Genomic DNA, 23,564 nt, shown 5'->3' on the forward strand with positions numbered 1-23,564 from the left:
TGTGCAGCATCAGCAGCAACCAACCAGAGCAGCCACCCGAGGGTCCCAGCAGCAGCATGCAGAATCGCCGAGTGCGTTCTGTGCCCACAGCAGTCAAACGCTTGTGGGAGTTGTGTCATCACTGTTACAGTCGCCGCCACAGCACCAGCACCAGCCCACCCAGCAGCTGCAGCCCCAGATGCAGCATCTGGCAGCAGCATCGCCGCGCTATGTCTGTCAGACGAAGGTGGTTGGGAGGGAGGAGCAGGCGGGGGCGGAGGAGGCGCCGTCGCCACGGATGACGCTGCAGCCCCCATGGCAGGTCGCCCTGGCCAGCCGCGCAGCACTAGATTATGGCGAGCTTTGAGCACCAGCCTGCCAAGGTTCTCTCCACCCTTGCCCACGTCAAATGAATGGCCGCATGTAAGAAGAAACAAGGTGCTGTGATGCCGCTCCAGCCGCTTCCGGCGCCGCTGCCCCGGTCCTCTTTTGCATGCAGCAGCGCTCTTGATAGCCATGGTCGATGTGTCATGGCTAGCATTACCCAGGAGACCTGCAGGCGACAGGCTTGGTGTTTCAGCCATACTCGCCGCACATTGTGGCACCGCTGGATGCATCATGACAGCATGCCTGTTTGCCAGGCTTTCGCTGACATGCCTACCTCGTGCCCAGAAGCCCAGAATGAAGAGTAGAAAGCTGCTGAGGGCCCTGGCGCGTCTACAGAGCCCCCTGCTGCACTGCGTGGGAGGTGGTCGCGAAATGCCTGCGAACGGCCCAGCGCTTGGGCCACACAATCGAACATCGCCTACGGGGGCTTGCAGGGTGTTCGTTGTAACAGCGGGTCAGAAAATGGGAGTCAGTATGCTGCTGGCAGGTTGGTGCCAGTCACAACAGAATATGCGCTCCCCGCAATCACATGTGTGGCTTGTTGCGGCCTCTACCAGACTGTGTAGGAGGGCGGGACAAAAGCGCGGAGGGTACCACCCGCATCCTGGCTTTAACCGCCGCGGCGCTTGCGCCCACACTGTGCGCGCCTAGCAGGCGCCATGGCCTCGTAGAATGTGCTACCTGACAGACCCAATCATCTTTACATCTGGGTGTATAAACACAAGTAGCGCGACAGGTAGTGAGGGGTGGTACAAGCCGAATAGTGGGCAAGCAGGGGGGCAAATTACCGTATCACAGCCCGTGAGAAGCTTGGGAGCCAGATATTGCACTGCCTCAACGTTCGTAGGGCCATAACACTACAGCCGGTGTGGCTAGGCTAACACGCTGCTTTAACTGCTAGCTCTCTCTAACTGGTAGTCTCTAACGGGGGAGAAGGACGGATGGCGACACTGCTAGGGGATGTCAGCAACTGCGTATGTTTTGAACAGGGAGCGCAGGGTCTATAAGCTGTACCAGCCGGCAGGCAGCCTACGCCTGCAATCCAAGCATGCGCCAAAAGGGGCTCGGCGGCGGCGTGTTGATGCGGGTGGCTGGCCACTCCCAGTCGCGCAGCACCTGCAGGGGCGGGCACCAGCAACCATCCATGAATGGCGCAGCTTGCGGCGCCACCATTTGCTATGCTTCCCGCTCGTGGCCAGAATGCGAGCGCTGCAAACACCAGACACCAAAGAACACGCCTGATAACCCAGCCGGCAACGACGGCTGCTGCCACACCATCTCACTTGCATCGCCTCCCCAGCCAGCGCACGCTTCTGCGGGGAGGAAGCGCCAGTGGCAGATGCCTCCAGAGCTGCTTCCAAGGATGCCTTCAGTGCCAGAAAGTCAGCGCGGTCGGCAGGGACACCCACCTCCTCAATCTGCAGTGCAGAGGGCAGTGATCAGCCAGTGGGTGAAACAAGTCCAGCAAACAAAACCTTTTGTGGTGCATTTCGCCAACTGCCCCGCGGTCGCCTTACTGCACTTGCAGGGGGAGCTCACCTCAAAGCCCAGACCCTGCACAAACCCCGCCAGGTCCCAGCTAGTGTGCTGCGCGCGGACCTCCGCCACCCGAGCATGTGCCGCCTCCCATGCAGCCCTCATGCTGCCATCCACGCTGCACGAGGAGGGGCTGACGCTGGTGCCGCCCCGTCCAGGCTGCGCCTGGGCCTTCTTGGCTGGGGAGGACGCCTGCTGCGGTGGCAGGTTGGCATGGTGCAGCCTGCTAACGCCCAGTGGCGTGCATGCGCCCTCCCTCTCCTCCTGCTCAGAGGCGGAGGGCGAGGCCACTGCCGGCGACCCAAATGCCTCCAGCGCCTGGTCGTTGTCGTCAGCGGCGGCACCCACCCCCCGTTCGCCCAAGCTCTGCTTCTGGCAGTCGTCAATCATTGCCTTGCAGACGCCTGCGCTGTGGGCCAGCCGGTCCGCCAGCTGCACCCGTGTGGCACGCATGATGTCCAAGCACGACTGCACCTCGCACGTCAAGTCGGCGGCAGGGGTGCCCGGCAGGGTGGAGGTGGCAGAAGCCTGCGTGCATAGGCGGGAGAGGGAGGGGCAAGGATGGACGGATGGCGACGATGCCAGATGGCAGAATAGCAACTGGCAACAGGATAAGACGGCTTCATTTGCTGTTCCCAAGCAGTTGCCATATCGCCCGCTCACCGGCCTGAGGCCCTTGGACCCAAACGCTGTCAGTGCCAGCGAGGTGCCGCCGGTAGAGGACAGCTGCGCCTGCATCTCCTCATATGCCGCATTGACAGTCTGCAGCTGAGCCACCAGCTCCAGGTTCTGCCGCAGAAGTGCTGGGCCATGCCCCTCACTCGCCTGCACGACACAGCCCGCAACAGGTCGCTGCACACACCTGGGGCCTCCTAGAATCCCCAAACTCAGCCACTGGAAGAAGCATGGCCGCATTGAAAAGCCTCGCACCTGAGCGCCGGCAGCCAGCACCCGCATTGCCTCCAGCTGCCCGGTAACTCGGCGGCACTCCATCTCACGCTCCTGAAGGGCTGCCTGTGTGTTCAGCAGCTCTTCCTGGGCCTCATTCAGCCATGCCTTCACCTGGCTCAGCTGGTCCTCCAGGGCTCGCACCTCCAGCTGCAAAAGGGGATTGCCAAGGTGGGGGTGAGCAGGCAGGGCGCAGGGGGGCGGGATCCCCAATAGCGGAATGCTGGTTGGCGGCCAGGTGCAAGAGGTGGTGGGCAGTGCAGCACGCAGGGGCATGCTGCGTGCTGTGCTTGCAGGCAGGGGCCGCCGCCGTTCCACCAGAGAGACGACGCTGCCGTGGCCCCATTCTGCTTACCCTGCCGTGCTCGTGGACCGCGCTGAAGTCCTGCTCCAGCGCCGCAATCTGGGCATCCTTGTCGGTTAGTGCGGCTTGCAGCTCTGCGAGCGCCGCCTGCATCTCCCCGAACTGGTGCTCCATCTCCAGCCACTCCTGCATCTGCTCCTGCTGCACCGCCATGAAGCTGTGCGACCGCAGGAAGTCCTCAATCAGGCTGGCCGGTGGCGGCGGCAGCTCGCCCTTCCCAGGCGTGTGCTGCGCTGGCATGGTGCCAATCTTGGGGGAGGCTGCAGGTGGCAGCAATGGAGAGGCATTATGAGGAGCAGAGGCCCATCGCATCAGTCTGCATACAACAGCGGGTGCAGACACAAGAGGGTTGCCGCACATTCCCGCAGCAGACAACTCACTCGCATCAGCAGCGCGCTGCTGTGCCTCATCCAGCTGCTTCATGCGCCGTTGCAGCTCCGCCTCCAGCAGCGTGAGCGACTGCTCGGCAGTGTCGCGTGCAAAGGAGGCCTCCTTAAGGCGCGCGGCCATCTGAGTCGCGCGCTCTGCTTCACATGCAGCGGCCCGCCTGCCGCGGAGGTAGGTCAGCACTGCCAGCGCGGCGCAGCCCAGCGAGGCAAGAAATGTGTAGAGGGCGGTGGTGGGGGTGCCATCGGTGCTAAACAGCGCTGTCGCCGCCAGTGCTGACACCGCAAGGCTGGAGTTGCAGTGGGGACCCACGGAAATGGAGGGCCAGGCCCCACCAGGGGAGGGGTTGACGATGGTGACATGCTCGAACGGCGATGGGGCTGGGCAGGTGGTGGGCGGCGGCAACAAGGGCGTGGCAGCTGAGGCAGCGCCCAGCGCCTCAGATGCCGCCACCGCAGCTTCTGCCAGCGCGGCAGCTGCCTCGGAAGCCGCCTCGGCAGCCGCCACCTCCGCTTTCATCTGTTCCAGCTGCACTGTCATGTCGGCCACCAGAAGTGCCGCCTCGCTCTGCTGCGTCTGCTCCATGGCCCGCGCCGCAGCTTGCTCCGCTTCCAGCACCTCCAGCCGCGCGGCTGCAGCACCGTGTGCCTCCTCTGCCAGGCGCAGCTGGATAGTGAGGTCGCTGATGGCATCCAGCGCCACCTCGCTCTCCCGCTGCACCGCCTGCAGCCTATAGCTGGCCACCTCCTGAAGCGCAAGCATGCAACAACAACGGAGGCGGTGAGGCGGGCAGCACAGCGTCAGGTTGGCTGGCAAGCCGCACAGCCGAGGCTAGAACAGGGGGCGGCGTGCAGGCAGCCATCCTGCACTCCGCCTCGAGCTCTCCCGCGGAGCCTGTCCCCGCACCTGGCCGACGGCGGCTGGCTTGAGCAACGCCATGGTGACAACGAGCAGAACGCAGCCGACGACAGCCAGCGCATTGCTGGCCACACGTGCCCGGTTGTCGCGTGCCGCCTTCTTCAGCTGCCAGCTGGCGAAGGCGGAGTCGGCGGTGAGCAACGCGAGTTGCTCCGCTGTGGTGGCGTCGCGGCGTCGCTGGTAGGCCTCGGCGCTCAGCCTGCCGCTCTGAAAGTTCACCATGTTGCCCAGGCAGGCGGGCAGGGCGCTCTGGCGTGAAGCTGGATTGGTCCTTTGAAACACAGCTGAGGAGGTCGACAGCTGGGCCCCTCGGGACGCGCACACAGCACCAGACAGCGGGGTGGATGGGTCACAGAGCACCGCGATGTTTAGAATCGGGCGCACGGGTCCTGAGAGTCTTCTGCCTGGGCCGTGCCACCTAAGCGCGCCGGGGTGAAGAATAGTCTGAACTGCCTATGCATGCACCTGTCCTTGTACATCACGGGCGGGAGCCATGCAGGCCCTGCAGCAGTTTGCCCTGGCCCTACACCAGGACCTGCTGATTGTCAAGGCCTATGCCACGGGCCTGTTGCAGCAGACAGGGGGGCTTGCGGCCCCCGATGACACCCAGCTGGCGGCCCTGGTGTCATCTGCGCTAGTCATGTTGGGCTTGCCGGTGTTGCTTTTGGTTCTCTTGCCCAGAGGGCGCAAGTTCGTGCTGGACGCCCTGGAGACGGTCCTGGCCATAGCCCTGATCGCCATTCTGCTTGCGGTGGTGCTGGGGCTGCCGCTGGGTGGGTGACGCGCACGCGCGCTCGGGCTCTGTTCTTGCTGGCTGCTATGCCCGCCTGCCTGCCGCGCCTAACTTCCTGCTGCCTGCCCATCTGCTGCTGTGGCATTGCCTTCCCTCTCTTTGCCTGCGTTCAGCCGAACTTGCTTGCTGCCTGCTGCCTGCTCCATCTCACATCAGTTGGCCCGCACCGTCGTCTGCAGGCATCATTTACTTGGTTCTCAAAGCCGCAGCCTTCCTGCTGAATTTGGCGCTGAGTATACCCATGATGGCGGAGCTGGTGGCGTCCCTGCGCAGCAAGATTGGCTGGTGAAGGCCTTCTGAAGTCCGCTCGTTGCTGCTCTCGGGGCTCCTTTTGTATCTCACAAGTTTTCAATCGACACAAGCTTCCCCTTTCAACGCTTTCATTCTGTTCCTTTGCTTGTTTGACCATTCAATATAAAATGATGTGCACGGAGGGAGGGGATAGGTAAGCCCCACAGCGAATCACTCGAAACAAGGCTGCAGGCAACGCGCGGCACTTAAACCGCAGTCGCCACGCCTGCAACCAGCAAATCACCTGAGCGGCGGCGCCTGCGGCAGCACGGCGCCGTTGCCTGCCGTCAGCACCACCTTAGCTCCTGCGCTGCTGCCCGTCAGCTTGCTGACGTCGCTCCAGTCCTCCAGCCCGCCCCACTTCTGCGGCGGCCAGTACTTCCAACAGGCGCGGCCGATGATGTTCTCCACAGGCAGCGGGCCCCAGATGTGGCTGTCATAGCTGTTATTGCGATTGTCCCCCATCACAAACACAAAACTGCAGGTGTGGACAAGCGCATGTGGACGGTAAGGCAAGGTTGAGCAGCAAGGGGAACAAGGACACGCAGGTGTACAGGCAGCGCTGGGCAGGCATCCAGACGCACTCACCCCTCGGGAACCACCAGCCGCTGCAGCTGGTACTTGGGTGGTTCGTTGATGTATGGCTCCTCCCGCGCCATCCCATTCACAATCAGCTTGCCACCACGCACCTCCACTTCATCGCCTGCGGGAAGCAATGCGGTGGGCGGGAAAGGGCAGCGAGGCGGCTTAGTGCAGGTGGCAAAGTGGCCTCAGGCCGGCTGCTGGCGCTGATGGCATCTGGGACCATGGTCTGCTTAGACAAGCCAGGCACAGAACCACACACACGCAACAGATTAGCCACAACCATGACAGCAGTCAGCGTCAGACAGGTCAGACAGCCCAAATGACCCAACCGCCACCCGCCTGCTACGGCGACGATGCGCTTAATGAAGACGTTGTCATCCAGCCAGCTGGCATCGCGCCCCACGCCACGAGCAGGGCGGAAGATCACAATGTCACCGGTGCTGGGTGGCCTGTGAATGAGGGGGGGTGACGGGTCGGCAGGCAGTCGGGGGGGTGCAACGGAGGCATAGCAAGACAACACAAGGCCAGCGCTGTGCCACCGCTACAGCCAAAATCAGCATCTGCTTCGCTTTTCCCGCCTGTGCTGCCATTGCTTGCCCACATCCATCCAGTAGCCCAGCCAGCTGGCAGCCCCTGCCCCAAGAGCGCACCTGGAGAAGCGAAAGGTCAGCTTCTCGGCCACCAGGCGGTCGCCGACGTCAAAGGTGGGAAACATGGAGAGCGAGGGGATAAAGCGCGGCTCTGCAATCACAAGGCGGATGGCATATGACACAGCCACCGCGATGGCGACCGTCTCCACGTCGCTCTTGCTCAGCCAGGCGGGCCAGCCGTCGCCAGTGGCTGCCTCGCCGGCAGGTGCGGCGGAGCTGCTGCTGCTGGCAGGGCTAGAGGTGCCCCTGCTGCCGCTGCTGCTGCTGTTAGACTCGTTGTTATTGCTGTCATCTGCAGCGGTGACGCTGCCCACCAGGGGAGGTGCCGCGGCGGGTGGCGGTGGAACATCCGAGCCCAGACCCGCAGCCGCCTCGCCACCATCATCATGCTGCCGGGTGCTGCCTGCACCAAGAAGGGGAATCAATCAAGCTGACGAGCGCAGCCACCTGGGCGCAGGCGAGCCAGGCCACGGCGGGGCACTGTTGAGGGTCGGAAGGCAGTGGCAAGCGGTGGCGCACCCTTGCCCGACTGGATGGCCTGCACCGGGCATTGCAGCGCTCGGCGCCGAGCGAGACACGCACGCTGGGCTGGTCCAGCAGCTTGTAACAGCCTGCAGAAGCAGGACCGCGGCGTGTGCGGGGCGGTGCAGCCAGCTCCTTGGTTGGACGGCGGCGACGCAGCGGCTGAGCAGCAACTGGCCTGGGCCCCTCAGCCCTCTCACCTGCCATTTCCCTGCTGCTGCTGCTGCTGCTGTTGCCCATTCCTGAAGGGCTGAAGCGAGCATGCGGGCGCCGCAAGGAGGGATTGCATATTGGCGTTGCGCTTGGACCCCACAAATCGCGCTACCACCACTGTCAATACAACCTTGCCCCTTCCTTCGCTCCTTTTCACATTATCTTTTCGTTTGGATGTACAACGGCGGTACCCTCCCGTGGAGCTCAAAAGCAGGCCTTTTGCGCAGCCAAGAGCTTCCTTGCGGCCAAGAGCGACAGTCAGTGCCATCCATCCACCGCCCGGCGCCGTCACACCAGAGACCGCTGCGTCAACTGCTGTTTATGTGAGACAAACACCGCTGTCCGTTGGTTGACAGAGGCTGCAGGAACGAACCCTTCGACTCGTGCACCGCCCGCTCGCGAAGGGGTGGCCCGCCGCCGCCGCCCGGCTCGGCTGCCACGCAGGCACACTGCGTGCCCCTTACTGTAGCACACTGGAGAAGCAGTAGTGAAGCCTAGTGCCCACAGGCACGATGCCCACCAGAATTCAAGACTCACACGTGGTCCAGCTGGTGCCCAGTTTGGTGCTTGGCCTGCTGCTTAACACTCTGCTGGCCTTGCCGCTGCGAGCCCTCCGCGGCTTGCGGTGCTATTACGTTGCCGTCGGCGCACCCAGCGGCAGCAAGCGGGTCAAGGCCCGGCGGGGCAAGAAGGATGACGACATAGATCTGGGCGGCGCCGAGGCGCTGGTGCTGGCCCCGCTCAGCGCCCAGCAGGCGGCGCAGCTCACATACCGCGGATCCTTTGAGAACCTGGTGGGTTTGCTGCAACAGAACGAACCTCAATGCCGGGCCAGCAAAGGTTTACTGATCAAAAACCTGCCCCCGCTCTCGTGGTTGGCCCTACAGTTTATTGTCGGCTTGTTTGCACTTTCCAGCACCGCCGCCGCTGAGGTGGCGGAGCAGCTGCTGGGCTGGCCCGGCAGTGCCTGGCCCTCCATGCTGGCATTTGGCTTGACCGTTGTGGCCTTGACCATGCTGGCGCAGGTGGGCGCTCCCTGCACTTGCCGCATGTCTTGTCCACTCGCCTCCTTGCAATGCTTTAGCATTGCCGGCACAATGGCTTCTCACGCTCACCAAAACCCCAACAAGCAGTGCTCTCCTGCACCTTCCAGGTGGACCTCCTCTCCAGCACCACCTCGCCCTCCAACAAGGCGCTGGCGGTGTTTTGGGGGCTAGGCGGCTTTGCCGCCGCCCTGGCGCTGCATGTGTTGCAACCAGCGTGAGGCGGTGCTCCTGCTGCTGCAACCTTTTCTTTGCATTGCTGCTGCCTGTTGCCCAGCCATGCGGTTTTGTGCCCCTGCGCAGGGGCAGCAATGTGCTAGCATGGGACACGCAGCGCGCGGCCGCCGCTGTGGGCCCCACCGTTCAGGAGGCAATCAAGGCGCTAGGCAGCAGGGAGCTTAAGGAAGGCACAGCGCCCATCCCACTGATAGCCATAACAGGTGGCCACGCTGGCAACCGTAGGCGAAGAATAAATGTTTGGCATGTGCCATGATGTTTTCTGCCATTGGTCTAGCTCTGCCTCACGTAGTTGTTCACCCCCCACTCTGTTGCGCAGCATCCACACTGCAAGTTGGGCTGGCTTTGGCCGCCGCCGTGGTCAGCGTGCTGCTGTATGCACCGGCATTGCGCTTCGTGCACTCCTTCTGGCTGCAACTGAATCCACCTGAGTGGGCCAGCGACTACATTGCTCCTGGGGCCCTGATGACTGCGAGCTTGCACTTCCAGCTGCTGCTGCCACTACTGAGCTCGCTGCTGTGGGTGAGTGAGGTTGGCAAGGTCTTCGAGTGAAGGGCTCTGTATCAGTCTGTGTGCCTTTGACAGGCTGTTGTCAGCCAGTGCATGGTTGGCCTTCCTACCTGGATCCTCAAAACCTTGCCCTGCACCCCCTGGCCTGCACCGCCACTTGCAGGTGCGGCCCATGTGCCAGGAGCTCCTTGATCTGTCGGACCAACAGCTTGCTTTTATGCAGGCGGGCGCGCTGCTATGTACAGCTACAGTGATGGCACTGGGCCTGCGAACGCTGCTGCAGCGTTACCTTGACAGAGCATTGACTGGTGGGCTGGCTGGCGAGGCTGCATTGGTGGGGGGGCAGCAATCCCCTGCATTGGCCGGCAATCATTATCCGGCTAATCCTGTTTGGGCGGTTGCTGCCGCGCAGGCTGGCACCAGCTGAAGCATGGCAGCCTGGCCGCACGAGCCAAGAGGGACGACAAGAAGTCGCTGGGGGACCTCATCCGTGCCAGCTGCCAAGTGGGTGGCGACAGCATGCCAGCCCTGGCAGCGACAAGATATGGCTATTCAGCCGATGTGGCCGTTAGCACACCTGAATGAGCCACTGCCGTGTTGGCGTAAGTGTGTTGCATCATGTCTTGCGCCCTGCCAAGCTCCCCATGCCTGAGACCTCTGTGTGCAGGCCATCCACTTTCTTTTGGGCAAGGCGGGGGTGCAGCTGCTGGCCCCCGCCGCCCTGTACTTGGGTTTGGGCCTGCTGCTGCTCAACTCAGGTTGGCTGCTAGGCAATCTGCCAGGCTGCAGTCACAGCTGGCCCTGCTGTAAGCCAGCGCTCGAGTGCAATAGGGCTGACTGGCACTGAGCATCATCCTGCATGCCCTGCAGCTCTGCACCCTGGATCGCCAGGAAGCATGGCGGCAGAGACACAAGTGCTGGTGCAGGTGAGCCGGGCGTGGGCTTGGGCATGCACAACGCTTTGCAAGGATCCTGTTGCATGCTCTGTCACAAGCATGTTGCGTGCGAGGCTCCGCTGCACATGACACTCATGACAATCGCTGCTCTGCGCCATCCACCCCATCCCTTGTAGACCTGCGTTGGCTTTGTGGCTGCCTGGAGCGGTGGCTGCTGGTTTGTGTATAGCGCTGTCCTGTTGTTTTTTTTCCGCACGGGAGTGCTGTCACCTTTTTAACCATCAATGTAAAACAGGCCACGCTGGAGCGGCTTGTTTGGGGTGCTGCGGCGGGCGGAGCGGCGGGTGCACACGCCCGCTGCATCCCACTATTGCACCCTCCATTCTGGCGCCTGCACCCTCCATTCAGGCGCCGTCCTTTGGAACCTATGGAGGGTTGGAACCTAATAAGCATGCATTGCAAGCGGGCGTTTGGGGGGGGTGGAAGCGAGGTGGTCGTCGTCGGTGTCACGGCGGGTGGTTGCTGCCCGTCAGTCTGGACGTGTTGGCTGAAGACATCCAAATCAGGGGTTCGACGAGTGCGCCACCCTGGTGCCAAGTTGCCACGAGGGCCGTCCCATGGGACGGAAACCCCCCGGCCTCGCCGCCTGCCGCCAACTTCCTTTGTCCAAGCGAAATGTCCCCGCAACGGGTCTAACAGGCTGGCCCGAGTGCCCACCCCAGCCGGCACGCGCTTCTCTGCTACAGACCCCGCAGCCGCGGCCCCCCAGGCTAGCACTAGACGCTTAGCAGGGCCCCATGACTCTGGCGCTGGTGGCCTTGCTGCTGCTGGCGCTTCACGGCGAGGCCATGGACGCCTCGGCGACGGGTGCAGCCACGGAAAGCGGTGAGTCGGGCGTTGGAAGGTGTCGCCGGTGAGGCGGCCGGCGGGGGCTGGCCCGGGCGAGACCACCCCTGAGAGCGGGCTCCCCGCTTTTTGTTGCCGCCGGCGGTGTGCCATCTTCACTCGTTTGCCTCACCTCTGCCAGGGCGCCCCGCCGCCGCTTTGGTTTGTTGTTTGCAGAGGCCGATCTGTTGTTGACGTTCAAAGCTGGGATCACCAACTGGGATGAGGCGGCAGCCGCGCGGGGGCTGCAGGGGTGGACGCAATGCACTGACGACCCAGACTGCCTCCCCCTGTGCAACTGGAGCGGTGTAGAGTGAGTGTGAATTGGTGGGGAGCCTCGTGCACTTGATGCAGGCCGCCTTGGGAACGCAGCACCGCCACGACTCGACAGACTTGTCTGGGGTGCAGCATGCCCCGCCTGTGTGGCTGGCTGGCCAACCGGCTGGGCGGCAACCCCCCCGCCCCGCACTCCTTTTGCAGGTGCAACCCTTACCTCTCGCAGGCGGGCAACTTTGTGACCGCGCTGTAAGCATGTGGCTATCTGTCCTTGCCTTGAGCAGCAATGGACTTGCGCCGTGTCACATGCACAACGGTATCCTGTTGCTGACCTGCATCGTCGCACGTCAATTCCTGTTGTCAGCGTTCTGACTGTCAGCATGCTGTTTGCCCCCGCTTGCCTGACTGCAGGCGCCTGCCCTGCCGAGGCAGTTGCACGGTGCCCTTCCGTGGCCAGCTGACATCTGGCCTGCACCGGCTGCAGCACATAGCCTACCTGTACTTGGACGGCAATGAGCTGTCGGGACCTCTACCGCTGGAGTGGGGAGAGCCGCGCAGCTTCCGGGCACTGCTTGAGCTGTGAGGCTGCCGCAGCATGGCTGGCGAGATTGTTAAGTTGCCTGCTTGCTGGAACCCTTGCCGCACAGCCGCTCGCTGACTCCCGCCTGCTGGTATACCTCGTCGGCCTGCAGCAACCTGAATGACAACCAGCTGACGGGCAACATGCCTGATGTCTGGTCAGTAGGCCCGGCCTTTGAGACGTTGGCAGATCTGCAGGTGAGACATTGAAGGATGTTGGCTCCAGTGGGCTCCAGTATTTACTACCCGTGTACCGCTGCACGACTGAGCAGCGCCCTGAGGTGGCTGGCCAAATGCCTCTCTTGCCACCATCCGCAGTTGGCAGGCAACCGGCTCAGCGGTCCATTCCCCGCCGGGTTTGCTGTCACCAACACAAGCTTCTGGAGTGTCATGTCATTGTGAGTCGCGAGCCCATTGGTCTCCCTACAGTGTCGGTTGTCGTCTTGCATGCTCAAGCAGCTTGCTTGCATCTGTGTTGCAGCTTGCAGCCAGCAAAGCAGCTTCAGGGTAGGGCTGGAGAAAGGAGTCGGGGCTTGGTGAAGGTGCCATGAAAGCAGTGTGACAACGGCGGCGGCAATGCTTTCCCATGCAGTAACTTTGCCAACAACCAGATGTCGGGGCCGCTGCCCTCGTACGTCAACGGCATGATCACGATGTCCATTGTGCGGCTGGAGAACAATCTGTTCACAGGTGCGGCAGCGGCAGCATGGCGATGGCCCCACGGCAGACCCCCTCCTTTTTGCCGGCTCTGCAATTTGAACCGGCTTTGCAATTTGAAGAGGAAACAGGCTGGTCTGAGGAGTTTGCTGGGATTATCTGCCATTTGTTTTGCGCCCCTCGATGCAGGCACTCTGCCATCTGACTGGGGAACGCAGGGGTGAGCTGGGGCAGTGCTGCCACAAAGCTTTGGGTGCTTGGGGCGGGGCGCAGCTGAGACGAGCCAGGAGGGCCCATTCACTGTGAGGCTGGCTAACTGGCAGCGGTCCTACGCCCCACCCACCCACGCACACCACAATCACCACCACCGCCTGCCACCTTTCATTCTGCAGATACTTCTGGAATTCCTCCTATAATGCAACCCAAGCGCTAGAGTATCTGTGAGCACAGGCTGCCTTGCCCAGTGTTGATGTTTTTGTAGCCTCGGACCCATCCGCTTCAGCTGCTCCTACTTGCAATCAACTCGCTCTGACGACCCTGCCTTCCACCCTCAACACACTGGACTCCTGCAGCACGCTGCATGGCAACCTCCTGACTGGCACACTGCCACCAGAGTGGGGCGAGCCTGGGTCCTTCACTGTGCTGAAGCAGCTGACGCTATCAGACAACCCCGGCCTGAACGGCACCCTCCCTGCTGCCTGGGGCGCAGCAAACGACTCACTGCCTCAGCTACAGGACCTGAATGTGTCCAACACGGGGCTGTCGGGGCCACTGCCGGAATGGGGCCCCTATCCCAGGAACTTACGTGCCCTGTGAGCCCTCCGTAACATTATGCTGGGCTTGTGTTTTGTGCTATTGCTGCCACTCCGCATGCGTGTGCCCCAGGCTCTGCTACGCGCCCAGCCCCTTAATGGATTGCCACGCCTTTTGGGGGGCGACTGCAGGACGATCTACGGCAATGACCTCAGTGGCACCATCCCCGCCAGCTGGTCTGAGCTGGCAAACCTGCAGGACATCATTGTTCAACCCGGCAATCCAGACCTTTGTCCGACGGCGCCAGCCGGAGCGCCCTTTCAGGTCTGCGCCGCAGAAGATGTGCTCTGCCTGGACACATTAGCATCCGACACCGCCGCCTGCGCAGCTCTGCCACCATCCGGGAGCTCTGATGGCGGCAGCAGCTTCCCCGTTGCCGCGGTGGCGGTGCCTGTGGCGGTGGCGGGTGTGGTGGCCGCCGTGGCGGCGGGATTGCTGTGGCGGCGACGTCAGCGCCGACGAGCTGCTGAGCAACATGCTGCAAGCGCCAAAGAGAGCTTTTATCAGGTAAGCCAGCTTTCTTGGCCATGGCTTTAGGCTCCACGCAGGCACCAGCAAACATAGCCCCACCTGTTGTTGGGGGCCTGCTGTTGCGCAATTGCCCACCGTTGAGCAGAGTTGATGGTATGCTTGCCTGCGTGCTGCCTGTCGACCATCTTGACATGGGTGCCTTGTTCCTGCAGGATCCCGAGACAGGTCTGTTTTACCCGGCAAGCGGCAAGCCGTCGCCTCAGCTTCCAAGCAGTGCAGGCTCGGCCGCGGCCATCGTGGCGGTCGGGCAGAACGGGGTTGGGATGTATCGCAGCACTGTGGGCCTCTCCTGCCTTAGAGAAGCCCGGTCAGCAGAGCTCGAGGCATTGCCGTCAATGAGCACAGCAGGGGGGTCCATGGGGGCACAGTCAGCCCCGCTGTGGCTGCCCCACTACCAGCAGGCTTTACAGCAGTACCCTTCGGGTTGCTCGCTGCCACAGCAGCCCTCTGCTGGGGCAACCAGCGACAAGTTGCAGCCGTCAGGCCGCACTTCCATGGAGGGGGGCGGTGCCAGCAGTGACAGCACCCCCTGCCTGTCTGCCAAGGAGCAGTCGGTGCTCCAGCTGTCAGACTGGGAGATACGGCCAGAGGGTGCGTGCTGCTGCCACCTGCAACTGCGGATGGTCAAGTTGGCTTGTTGCTCAGCATTGATTTCAAATCAAGCCCCCCGCAAACATCCGTTTGCATCCTGACGTGCTGCAATGGTACTTTTGCTGCAGAGATTGAGATCCTGAGGCGGCCGGATGGCGCAGACTGGCAGCTTGGCTCTGGCGGCTTTGGCACGGTGAGTTTAGGTGGGCTGCAACTGTTAACAGCTGTTTTCTCACATTCTCTGTCTTGGAGGTACAATTTTTCTCCCTGATGCTGGCGCTGCAGGTGTACAAAGCCATGCGCAACGGAGTGCAGCCTGTGGCAGTCAAGGCGCTGGGCTCCGTGAGTGGCTGCGCCGCCCCTGCTGCCACCACCATTCAATTTGCATGTTAGTCCAAAAACTAGTACTGTTGGCCTGTGTGGCCTTGACATCTGGCTCCCGCCCCTCCCCACCCACCTGCAGGTCAACTCCGAGGTGCTCAAATCCATGACTGATGAAGACTTTGTGCAGGAGATCTCCATCCTGCGTGCCTGCCGAGACACCAACATCCTGCAGTTCCAGGTGGGCGGGTGCTGGAAGACATGTATGCTGCCGGCCTGATCCTAGGGAGGCTCGCCCCTGCCGGCTCGCCGGGCCATGGCCTGCAATGACAGCCTCTCCTGGCGTGTCCTCCGCACAATATATCATGCCAACTGCCTCCCGTCCATGACCTGCAGGGTGCCTGCTTCAAGGACCAGCGCACGCTGCTGGTGACTGAGTACATGGAGGGCGGCAACCTGACCCACAATCTGCGTGGCAAGAAGGTCAGCTGGTACCGCAAAGGCAAAAAGGTAAGCCTGCGTCCAACTGTCTGGCACTGGCGGCCTCCCTGCCTGTGTTCGCTTTCTCATGCAATGCTGTGTATGGTGCAGATCGCACTGGATGTCGCTCGTGCGCTCGTCTACCTCCACTCTCGACGCATCCTGCACCTCGACATCAAGTCGGCAAACGTGCTGCTGACCAGGTGGGTCAGGCACCAGGTGCAGCACAGTGTGGAGGAGGGCAGGTGGGGTGAGGGCAGTTTGGTGCAGGGGGAGCTGGGGGTGCCTGCCAGCAGCCCTCAATTTGCTGTTGCCTGCAGGGATGGCACCGCCAAGGTGGGCGATGTGGGGATGGCCAAGATCATGGCGGGCGATTATGTGTCGGGCGTGGTAGGAACGCTGGCCTGGTGAGTGGGCAGAGTGCTCCAGAGAGCATGGGCCTTTTGCCGCTGCCTCCCACGCTCTGCCTGCACCTCGCCCTCATTTCCCCGTTCCCCCCGCCTTGCCCTCTGCGATCACAGGTCGGCGCCGGAGCTGCTGATGGGCCAGCGGTGCGGCGCCAAGGCCGATGTCTACTCCTTTGGAGGTCCGCGGCTCGCTGGCTCTGGGACCCTTCTAGAAAATCTGCGTTCGCCGCTGGCATCCTCCATGATGTTCAGCCTGCACCCCTTGCTGCTCACACGCACTTGCGTCTTTGCTTGCCTGCCTGCCTTGTCCGCAGTGGTCCTCTGGGAGATTTGCACCGGCAAACTACCTGTGCGCGGGCAGCTGCGCGACCCAAAGTGAGCGGCGTTTCTTGCTAGGCTGGCAGGGGGGTCAACACATGAGCTTTACCCTCTGCCCGCGCCCTACTTTTGCCTTCGGATCCTCCCTGCCCGCAGGGTGCCCGAGGAGTGCCCTGCCGAGGTGGTTCAACTCATGTATCGCTGCCTCAGTCCCGACCCCGCCCTGCGCCCCACCTCCACGGAGCTGGTGGAGCGGCTGATAGAGGCCAATGCGATGCCGCCGCAGCTGGAGGTGCTGCAGTCTGTTGGGTCGGGGGCCGCGCTGTCCTCGCCCTCTGCTTTGGCCACGCCCTTTGGAGCCTTCGGCCCATCTAGCGGTAATGCGCCGCTCACTAAGAGCAGCGTTGGTGACGCCGGCGCGCAGCCCGGCAGCCACCGCAACAGCCTCGACAGCCAGCGGCAGCAGCAGCAGTTGGACGGGCAGCAGCAGCATGATGCGGGGCCTTATAGCAACGCATCTGAAGCCCCAACATCAGGCGCACGGACAGGAGGCAGGGCATCGGGGGCAGGAGCATGGCGGCCACCCCGGCCTGCCCCGTCCCCTTCCGTGCAGTCAGCCCTGGAGGAGAGCCTGGTCACTGAGCTGACAGAGGAACTGTCCCGGGAAGGGGTGCATTCGCCGCACGGCCCCCTGTCTGGCGCCAGCTCGGGCACGGGGCGATCGCAGGGCAGCCGCAGCGGCCGCTCGCGCCGCGAGAAGGACAGCTCGGGCAGCCTACAGCGGCGCCTGGTGCTCACCTCCTCCTCTGGCTCCCGCTCGTCACCCTTCACGCGCTTCACTTCGCCCCCAGCGCCCGCGACCACTGGCTCATGACACACACTCATGACGCACAATGCTGCGGCTGGTGAACTTGCAGTTCCTGCACGGGCTTGATGTCGTGCTTTTCCCGCGCAATGCTGAGCACTCCTGCCCATTGTACCGTTGTCTTGCACCGTACCCTTTCATTTCTTTGACAAGGAATAACTGTACCACCTCATTTTTCATTCTCTCGGCTGCCCCATTTGTTTGTTTTGGCTTTCTCTCGCCCTTTCCTTATCTCTCCCTCTCATCCATTGACACCGCCAACGCCACTGCTGACCCCCATTGTTTTGCCAACAACAGATGCCAAAGCCATATGGTATACCACTGCATTTGCAGTCAGTAAGGCACAAAACGGCAACTTTTACAGCCCAGACCCAACAGCCTGTTCAACAGGATGGCTCAGAGGCATACAAGGGCTATGCGTTGCAGCCAGGCAGCGGCGGCGGTGGCGAATACGCAGAATCACGGCAGGCGGCGGCCCCCCCATCGGCACCAGCGCGCACCCTGAGTCTCAGGCTGCCGACCGACCCAGGCTGCCGACCATCCCAGCCAGCCGCGGAGCATGCTGACCAGTCAGAAGCAGGCAACGTCAGGAACTGTGTCTGAAGATGAACTGACACTGGCGCAGCGCGAGGGTTCTGCCGCGTTTCGTTCTGAATTTGCTGAACCACTCTGATAGGCATCCCAATGCCAACCAAAAGTATGCAGTATTTCCCATGTGACAACAGTTTCCACTATGTCTCATGTCACAAGAAGTCGCCAGCTTTCATTGCAGCCGCGCGACCAGCGGCAGAGTTGGGGGCAGCTCGACAGAAGGAGCTGCTAGGTGGAAAACCATCCACCACCCCGTTAATTGTATGTCAGCACAAAGCTAGGCGTGCCAAAAAGCTCCCCAGCTCAGTCGTACTGCTGGCGCAGCACCATTTCTGCCTGCAGCAATGCAAACAAGCAAGCAACGTGATGTAATCCCAGTCCAGCAGCCACCAAATGTGCTGTGCACATTCCGACATTCCACCGAGGTCGCAGCCCCACCTCCGACTTCCAGTTGGCGTGCGTGCTCTGGCCCCGCACCCGTTTGTCCTTCTCCTTGTCCTTGCGGTCTTGCCTGCACAGGCATGGGGCATCAGCGGGCAATCGAGCTGAAAATGAAAGACGGCAGTTGCACCCACCGTACTGCATCATGGCAGAGAACACGACCGAGCTGCTTCAAGCTGCACGTCATATGCAGCATAGCATAGCGCAGCAGGCAAGGCAGGCAACGCACCGCTTGCGTGGCAGCAGCGCGCCGCCCACGCCCTTGTCCAAGAACTCATCCACGCCCATGGGCTTGCTGGGCTTGCCCTTGGGCACAGGGTGCTTGGCGCTGGGACCTGCGCCCGCTGCCTCTTCCTCAACCCCTTCGTCTCCACCCCACTGCCCTCCCAGCATGGCAATCTGCGGTAGGGCACATGCACCACCACAGATCAGCAGGCATCTGAAAAGATGGCTGGAACTGGCCACATTGGGAGCTCGACTGCGCCACAGCGCCAGGACCACCAACGCACCTGCGCCGCGCTGACGGTGCCAACCCTGTCCTCAGTGCGGAAGCGTACCGCAGCACCAGTAATTACACCTTTTTCCTTTCCTTGCCTGCGCAAGGAAAGGGAGAAAAGCTGAACGTTAACGACAAAGCACTCCACGGCATTATGGATTCGGCTTACAAGTGGCGATGGGCAGCATGACGGGAGTCTACCCTACGGCACAGCAGCAGCGGCAGCACCCCCACAATAGCAGGTTGTGCCCCATTCACTCACTGCTCCTTTAGCTTGGGTGCCATCTGGCTCACGTCCCACTCCCCAACCGCCTGCCCCCGCTTGTTCATGAGCCGGTTCTGAGAGTGCGGGTCGGGCAAAGAGCCACCGTCTGCTCCCACGTTGTTGACGGCCTTATGCACTGCCACCGCCAGGGGCCGCGTGGCCTGTAAGGTTGTAGGACAGGGGGTCAGGAGCATTAGGCAAAAAGGGTGCAGGACAATGGCTGACCGGGGATGCGAGGCAGAGGGCCTGTGCGTGCGCCATCCACCAGCCTGCAATACCAGCAACGCAAGCAAGCAGCAGTAGCACCTCGGGGTCCAGGTAAGCAGGTGGGCCGTCCACCGAGTTGAAGGCCGCCGCCGCAGACGGCAGTGCCCCCGCCGCTGCACGCGGCTGCTGTGCCGTCGCCGCCTCCAAATCCTCCCCGTAGTCCTTCAGCCGGGCAGCCGCCTCCCTAGCCTGTTGCACGGCGCTGTCCTCGCTGCACCTTGCAGAGACGGACAGAACTCGAACACAAGCAAGAACTCGAACACAAGCAAGAACACAAGCAATCTCGCCCATGGCACCCAGGACGCTCCCCAAAGCAGCGCACCTCTCGTCTTGCGACGTTTGGAAGTAGCTGTCTTCCTCGGAGCTGCTGGGATCTGCATGCTGTGGCTGCTGCACGGCCTGGCGGCGCGGCGGCTCAACTGTGGGCGGGCGGGCGGGCGGTGGGAGCCAGAGATGCTGCGGCAGCACGCTCAGCGGCAAAGCGGCATGCACTCCGTGTCCTAATTTGTCAGTCTCGGTGGCTGTGCTGAGCGGCTCACCATTCCACAGAGCATCCAGTTCGTCATCCTGCTCCACTTTCCGCTCGTCCTGTGCCATTGCGGCGTTATGTGTATGCACGGTTGATGGGGGGGGGGGCGGGCAGACTCCCGCCAACTCCATGCAGGAAAAAGCGGTGGCGCCAGGCGGCCGGCGGGCAGGAGCGCCCAAGGAAGCTGCTCCAGCGAGCGAGCTCGCGGCAAGTGCAAAAACAGGAAAACTAAACTTGGATAACCTCCGAACTTACAGGAGGATGTATTCATTGAAACGCAGCCAGTGTTCAAATCGCACCGAGTGCCGCCAGCAGCTGCTGCGCGCGCCACACGGCATCTTCCGTCAACGGTGTTTGCTCCACGCCCGCCAGGTACGACTCTAGCGCTGCTGCCCCACCCTCGTCCGCCAGCGACTGCAGCCCCGCGTCGGATGCCACCAGCACCTCCAGTGTGGATAGCGCATAGTCCACCACGCCTGCACAGCGCGAGCACGAGCGAATCAAGCGAGCAGCACGCCAGGCCAGGAGAATCATCGCTGGATGACGACAGGTGCGGCGAGACGCCACGGTGCCTCTGTGCGCCAGACGCCCTCCCTCCTCCCCTCTTCCCCCGCTCCCTCACCATGGTCTGCATCGGGGCGCTGCACCAAGCCCAGCAGCTTGCGCGCCGCTCCCACCTCCACCGCCTTTTGCCGCGCCGCCTCCAGCCGCATCAGCAGCTGCAGCCGGCTGCAGCCGGCCTTGACCATGAAGGGCTGCTGCGCATCCAGCAACGCTAGGCAGTTGCCCACCGACTGTGCCGCCACTGCAGGCACCACGTTGAGACCTGCGCTGCAGATCATGATGAAGGCGAAAAAGCGCAGCACCTTGGGCCGCAGCGTGTCCTCCACCGCCTTTTGGATGCCCGCCTCTGCATGGTGCGACACAGAACGCGTGCGGCGCAAGTGTCAGAGTGTTTGCTAGCAGCCGAGGCGGGGCGGTGGCTGAGGGCAGGCGGGTCCAGGCCCCAGCCGCGGCAGGCCTACATCGCATTCACCTTCCGCTGCTGCATGTTTGCTGAACTGCCTGAGCAGGTGTCCCGCTTGGGAGCGGCGAACCAAGTGCCATGGGCCAGCGGCTGCAACGCGTGGCTGGACAGCTGCCGAGCTCATGAGGTGATATGGTGCTGCTTGGCGACCCGAACTGCATATCGTGCGTGCCAGTAGGGCAGCGGGAAGTGACGAGGGTTCTGCTGCCGCGAGCAGGCGGGCAAGGGCAGCGAGGGGGGCCCTGCTCGGCATGGTAGCTATCTTTGATAGCATCGTTCAACGCTTTCCTGCGGGACCTGACCATCAGAAACTTGCCATGGTACAGTTACGGTACGGCATCGCGTCGGTTGCGGCGCGGTAGTCGCCTGGGGCCTGTAAGTCGCAATGGCTGCTTGTATGGGTGGTTGTCTGTTCAGTCATCACACTGTACAGTCATGTGACTCTCTGCTTACGGCCCAGGGGCGGTGGGCGTGGCAGGCAGCGGGGCGGGAGTGCTGCTGGTCTTGACCTGCCCGCCCTCCAGGCCAGCCCACTGGTGTAGAACGCCTTTGGCTGTCGTCTTGGCTGCTGCCTTGGCCACTGTTTTCACGCCAATCTTGCGCACTGCATAGAGCGCATCTGCTGAGTGGCCCGCCGCATTCATGCTGCTCACGCTCGCTTCCGCAGCATCGTCACCATACCTACATCATGCCCAGCAGACAGCCTGCCGTTGACATCATGGTGCAGGACAAATCGGCCAAAAAGGTTGAATCTTTATGCATTCTTGCACTCACCTCCTATTTTTTTATTTTATTTTATTTTATTTTATTTTATTTTATTTTATTTTATTTTATTTTATTTTATTTTATTTTATTTTATTTTTTTGCACTCACCTGAAACGCAAAACGTCAGAAACACCGTCGCGACTTGACAGCAAGACTACCTTGCCCGCGCTCTCCATCGCATCCCATACTTCGCCGAAGCCAAGTACCGAGGCTTGCGCCATCTCGCGCAGCGTGCCTGCACCCGTCAGCAGGGTGGTCAAATAAGTGATGAGACTGACTTATGGCACATAACAGACTTGTAGACTATATCACAAGTGTGTAGGTGTCGCTATCTACTCGCCTGCCTCCTCCCCTGGCTTCAACGGCTTGTTTGCACCCGCCAGCCGCAGCACTGCATGTTGGGCCACAGGGGGATCTAGGCTCCTTGACATTGACAAAGATCAGCTACCCTCGATAAATCAGGACCGCTTCAAGAATGCAAGGGGAATAACGTTCCCTTGCGGCACGACATGTCCGACACTCACCGCCACCAGCGACTTTGGCACCCATCCACGCCAGGCCACTGACGGCTCCATGCACCGCCTTGGCTGTGAAGCCTGCCATCCGCTCCGTCTGGCGCAGCCTGTGGGCAGCGGGAAGGCTCGTCAGCTTGTGCGGGTCTGTCAGGATGGCTGTGCAAAAGCAGCTAGCGCTCAACTTCCCAAAACATTCCACTCTCGCAGTTGCCTGTGTTCCCACCTCTTCTTCAGCTTGGGGGAGACAGCCACTGGTGTGGCGGTGGGCTCCGCAGGTGTCAGCTTGGCAGCGCTCTTGGTGATGCTATTGGCAGCATAGGCAGCCGAGGCCTACAGGCGTGGGTAAGCTTGTTCTCGTAACAGAGCAGCTCTGACAGCCGAGCTGCTGCCAAATGTTGCAGGTGGCACAACTGGAGGGCAAGCCTGCCACTCACCAGCAGGCCGGTTGCGAGCCTCTTGCTCATGCCTTCCACGCCTTGCGCGAGGCTGCTCTTGTAGGCGTGCTCGGCGAGAGCGACCTCCCCCGCCTGTGCCCGAGGGTCTGCCAGCAGCGTCGTAGACTCCCTGCAGTACGCCGGTAGCCATCGGCGGGTTGACCGAGCAAGCCCAACGCATAGCAGGCCACGTAAACTGTGGCATTTCGGTCACCGGCAGAGTTCAGCCAGGGCGAACAAAGTAGCCGTGCCTGAAGGTGGTACAGCTCTCGAGGATGGCCTCCAGCATCCCCACAGCCTCAGCATCCGTGTTCATCGCCAGGGTCACTGCAGAAATGCAGGCAGGTGGAAGCGCTCACAGCAAGGGATGGACGGAGTTTCAGGCTAGATGTGCAGGAGCGGATCAGCAGGCGTTGCTTCTCGCGGTGGACCCCGCCCTGTTGCTCGGATTTTGGTCCAGGGGCATGCTCACCCAAGAGGAACGAGTCTTGCTGATCCGTGCTGAAGACGAAAGTCAGCTCACCCACCTGAGGGTGAACACAGACAGGAAGGGCTGCCTCTCAGCGCCAGGTGACTCACGAGGCGTGCGGCGGCAGGCAGAGCGCCGGCAACAACAATACGGCAACACACCTTGAGCGTCTGGCTGGCTGGCAACAGCTCCCACGAAAAGCTGCCCACAGACGCCACAATGCTGCAGGAGCCGCTGTCGCCGCCCTCTGAGCTATCGCTGTCGTACTGGCCATCGGGCGTGCCCTTGCGCAGCTGGCGGGTGGGCTGCGCTGGCACGGCCGGAGCTGGCGCGGGCGGGCGGGCCGCATGCTGTGCTGCAGGAGAGGCACTGCCCTGACGTTGCTGCTGCGGCGCTGGCTTGTCCACGGCAGAAATGGTGAATGCGCCTTGCCCGACAACTTGTTGGTGTAGGCCTTTTCCCGAAACGCGCCGAATTTCCGCCGCCTGCACCGTCAGCAGCACTGCGGCGCTGCCTTGGCCGGCCTGCATGCCGTTGGTGCTAGTGCACAAGCGCCTGCCGCAGTTGGCGCCTGAGCTGTTGATCTTCCTGCCGCAAGAACTGAAGCGCTGGAGTGTGGTTGCCAAAAGTTGTTGCGAGTGGTTTGCGACTGCAGAATTGACGGCTGAGGGGTTGAAGTGCCGGTGGGCCGCGGGAGGCAAACGAAACGCGGTGCTACAGGGCGCTGCGAAGAAGCTGCCAGCGAGCCTGTAGTGCGCCTGTAGTGCGCCTGTACTGCCGTGG

General features: G+C 62.1%; 6 protein-coding genes across 6 annotated transcripts; 2 read left to right on the forward strand and 4 right to left on the reverse strand.

The window, feature by feature from the left end:
* Positions 1–1,053: 1,053 nt before the first annotated feature.
* On the reverse strand, positions 1,054–4,879 carry CHLNCDRAFT_58496 (hypothetical protein). Its single transcript, XM_005845869.1, has 8 exons — positions 4,508–4,879; positions 3,595–4,348; positions 3,206–3,474; positions 2,833–3,000; positions 2,566–2,727; positions 1,906–2,430; positions 1,650–1,784; positions 1,054–1,482 (listed from the first exon to the last, which is right to left on the reverse strand). The coding sequence occupies exons 1-8, from the start codon at positions 4,739–4,741 to the stop codon at positions 1,396–1,398; spliced, it is 2,334 nt and encodes a 777-aa protein (XP_005845931.1). The 5' UTR covers positions 4,742–4,879; the 3' UTR covers positions 1,054–1,395.
* A 1,072-nt stretch (positions 4,880–5,951) lies between these two features.
* On the reverse strand, positions 5,952–6,996 carry CHLNCDRAFT_13086 (hypothetical protein; the record flags this gene model as incomplete). Its single annotated transcript, XM_005845870.1, has 4 exons — positions 5,952–6,081; positions 6,192–6,297; positions 6,513–6,637; positions 6,839–6,996. Coding segments are annotated over 4 exons (519 nt in total), but the record flags the coding sequence as incomplete, so codon positions are not given.
* A 1,089-nt stretch (positions 6,997–8,085) lies between these two features.
* Positions 8,086–10,537, forward strand: CHLNCDRAFT_136567 (expressed protein; the record flags this gene model as incomplete). Its single annotated transcript, XM_005845757.1, has 10 exons — positions 8,086–8,367; positions 8,461–8,598; positions 8,727–8,833; positions 8,920–9,056; positions 9,173–9,375; positions 9,527–9,602; positions 9,776–9,867; positions 10,031–10,121; positions 10,234–10,289; positions 10,436–10,537. 10 exons carry the CDS (start codon positions 8,086–8,088, stop codon positions 10,535–10,537), a joined length of 1,284 nt encoding a protein of 427 aa, XP_005845819.1.
* A 519-nt stretch (positions 10,538–11,056) lies between these two features.
* On the forward strand, positions 11,057–16,991 carry CHLNCDRAFT_136568 (hypothetical protein; the record flags this gene model as incomplete). The annotated part of the gene is made up of 23 exons (XM_005845758.1): positions 11,057–11,144; positions 11,322–11,457; positions 11,625–11,669; positions 11,832–11,999; positions 12,113–12,197; positions 12,318–12,355; positions 12,592–12,689; positions 12,846–12,876; positions 13,049–13,096; positions 13,229–13,417; positions 13,601–13,889; positions 14,153–14,242; positions 14,441–14,591; positions 14,720–14,784; positions 14,877–14,933; positions 15,055–15,153; positions 15,309–15,422; positions 15,504–15,595; positions 15,713–15,799; positions 15,914–15,978; positions 16,114–16,174; positions 16,274–16,520; positions 16,731–16,991. The coding sequence occupies 23 exons, from the start codon at positions 11,057–11,059 to the stop codon at positions 16,989–16,991; spliced, it is 2,604 nt and encodes an 867-aa protein (XP_005845820.1).
* An 885-nt stretch (positions 16,992–17,876) lies between these two features.
* Positions 17,877–19,639, reverse strand: CHLNCDRAFT_136569 (hypothetical protein; the record flags this gene model as incomplete). Its single annotated transcript, XM_005845871.1, has 8 exons — positions 17,877–17,909; positions 18,012–18,084; positions 18,244–18,413; positions 18,524–18,608; positions 18,773–18,936; positions 19,082–19,253; positions 19,365–19,461; positions 19,582–19,639. The coding sequence occupies 8 exons, from the start codon at positions 19,637–19,639 to the stop codon at positions 17,877–17,879; spliced, it is 852 nt and encodes a 283-aa protein (XP_005845933.1).
* A 1,408-nt stretch (positions 19,640–21,047) lies between these two features.
* CHLNCDRAFT_136571 (hypothetical protein) lies at positions 21,048–23,311 on the reverse strand (the record flags this gene model as incomplete). The annotated part of the gene is made up of 9 exons (XM_005845872.1): positions 21,048–21,279; positions 21,472–21,598; positions 21,888–21,985; positions 22,102–22,208; positions 22,313–22,405; positions 22,551–22,639; positions 22,785–22,839; positions 22,943–23,086; positions 23,273–23,311. The coding sequence occupies 9 exons, from the start codon at positions 23,309–23,311 to the stop codon at positions 21,048–21,050; spliced, it is 984 nt and encodes a 327-aa protein (XP_005845934.1).
* Between the last annotated feature and the right edge of the window lie 253 nt (positions 23,312–23,564).

Source organism: Chlorella variabilis (genome assembly GCF_000147415.1).
Source record: "Chlorella variabilis unplaced genomic scaffold CHLNCscaffold_16, whole genome shotgun sequence".
Classification (NCBI taxonomy): domain Eukaryota; kingdom Viridiplantae; phylum Chlorophyta; class Trebouxiophyceae; order Chlorellales; family Chlorellaceae; genus Chlorella; species Chlorella variabilis.

Bases quoted from the DNA above. Each gene is read 5' to 3' on its own strand.
- CHLNCDRAFT_58496 (XM_005845869.1), bottom strand. From the start codon at position 4,741: ATGGTGAACTTTCAGAGCGGCAGGCTGAGCGCCGAGGCCTACCAGCGA. The intron at 3,001-3,205 runs GTAAGCAGAATG...CCCCTTTTGCAG, and splicing joins CGGTCCACGAGCACGGCAGG to CTGGAGGTGCGAGCCCTGGA. The intron at 1,785-1,905 runs GTGAGCTCCCCC...TCTGCACTGCAG, and splicing joins TGCAGGGTCTGGGCTTTGAG to ATTGAGGAGGTGGGTGTCCC.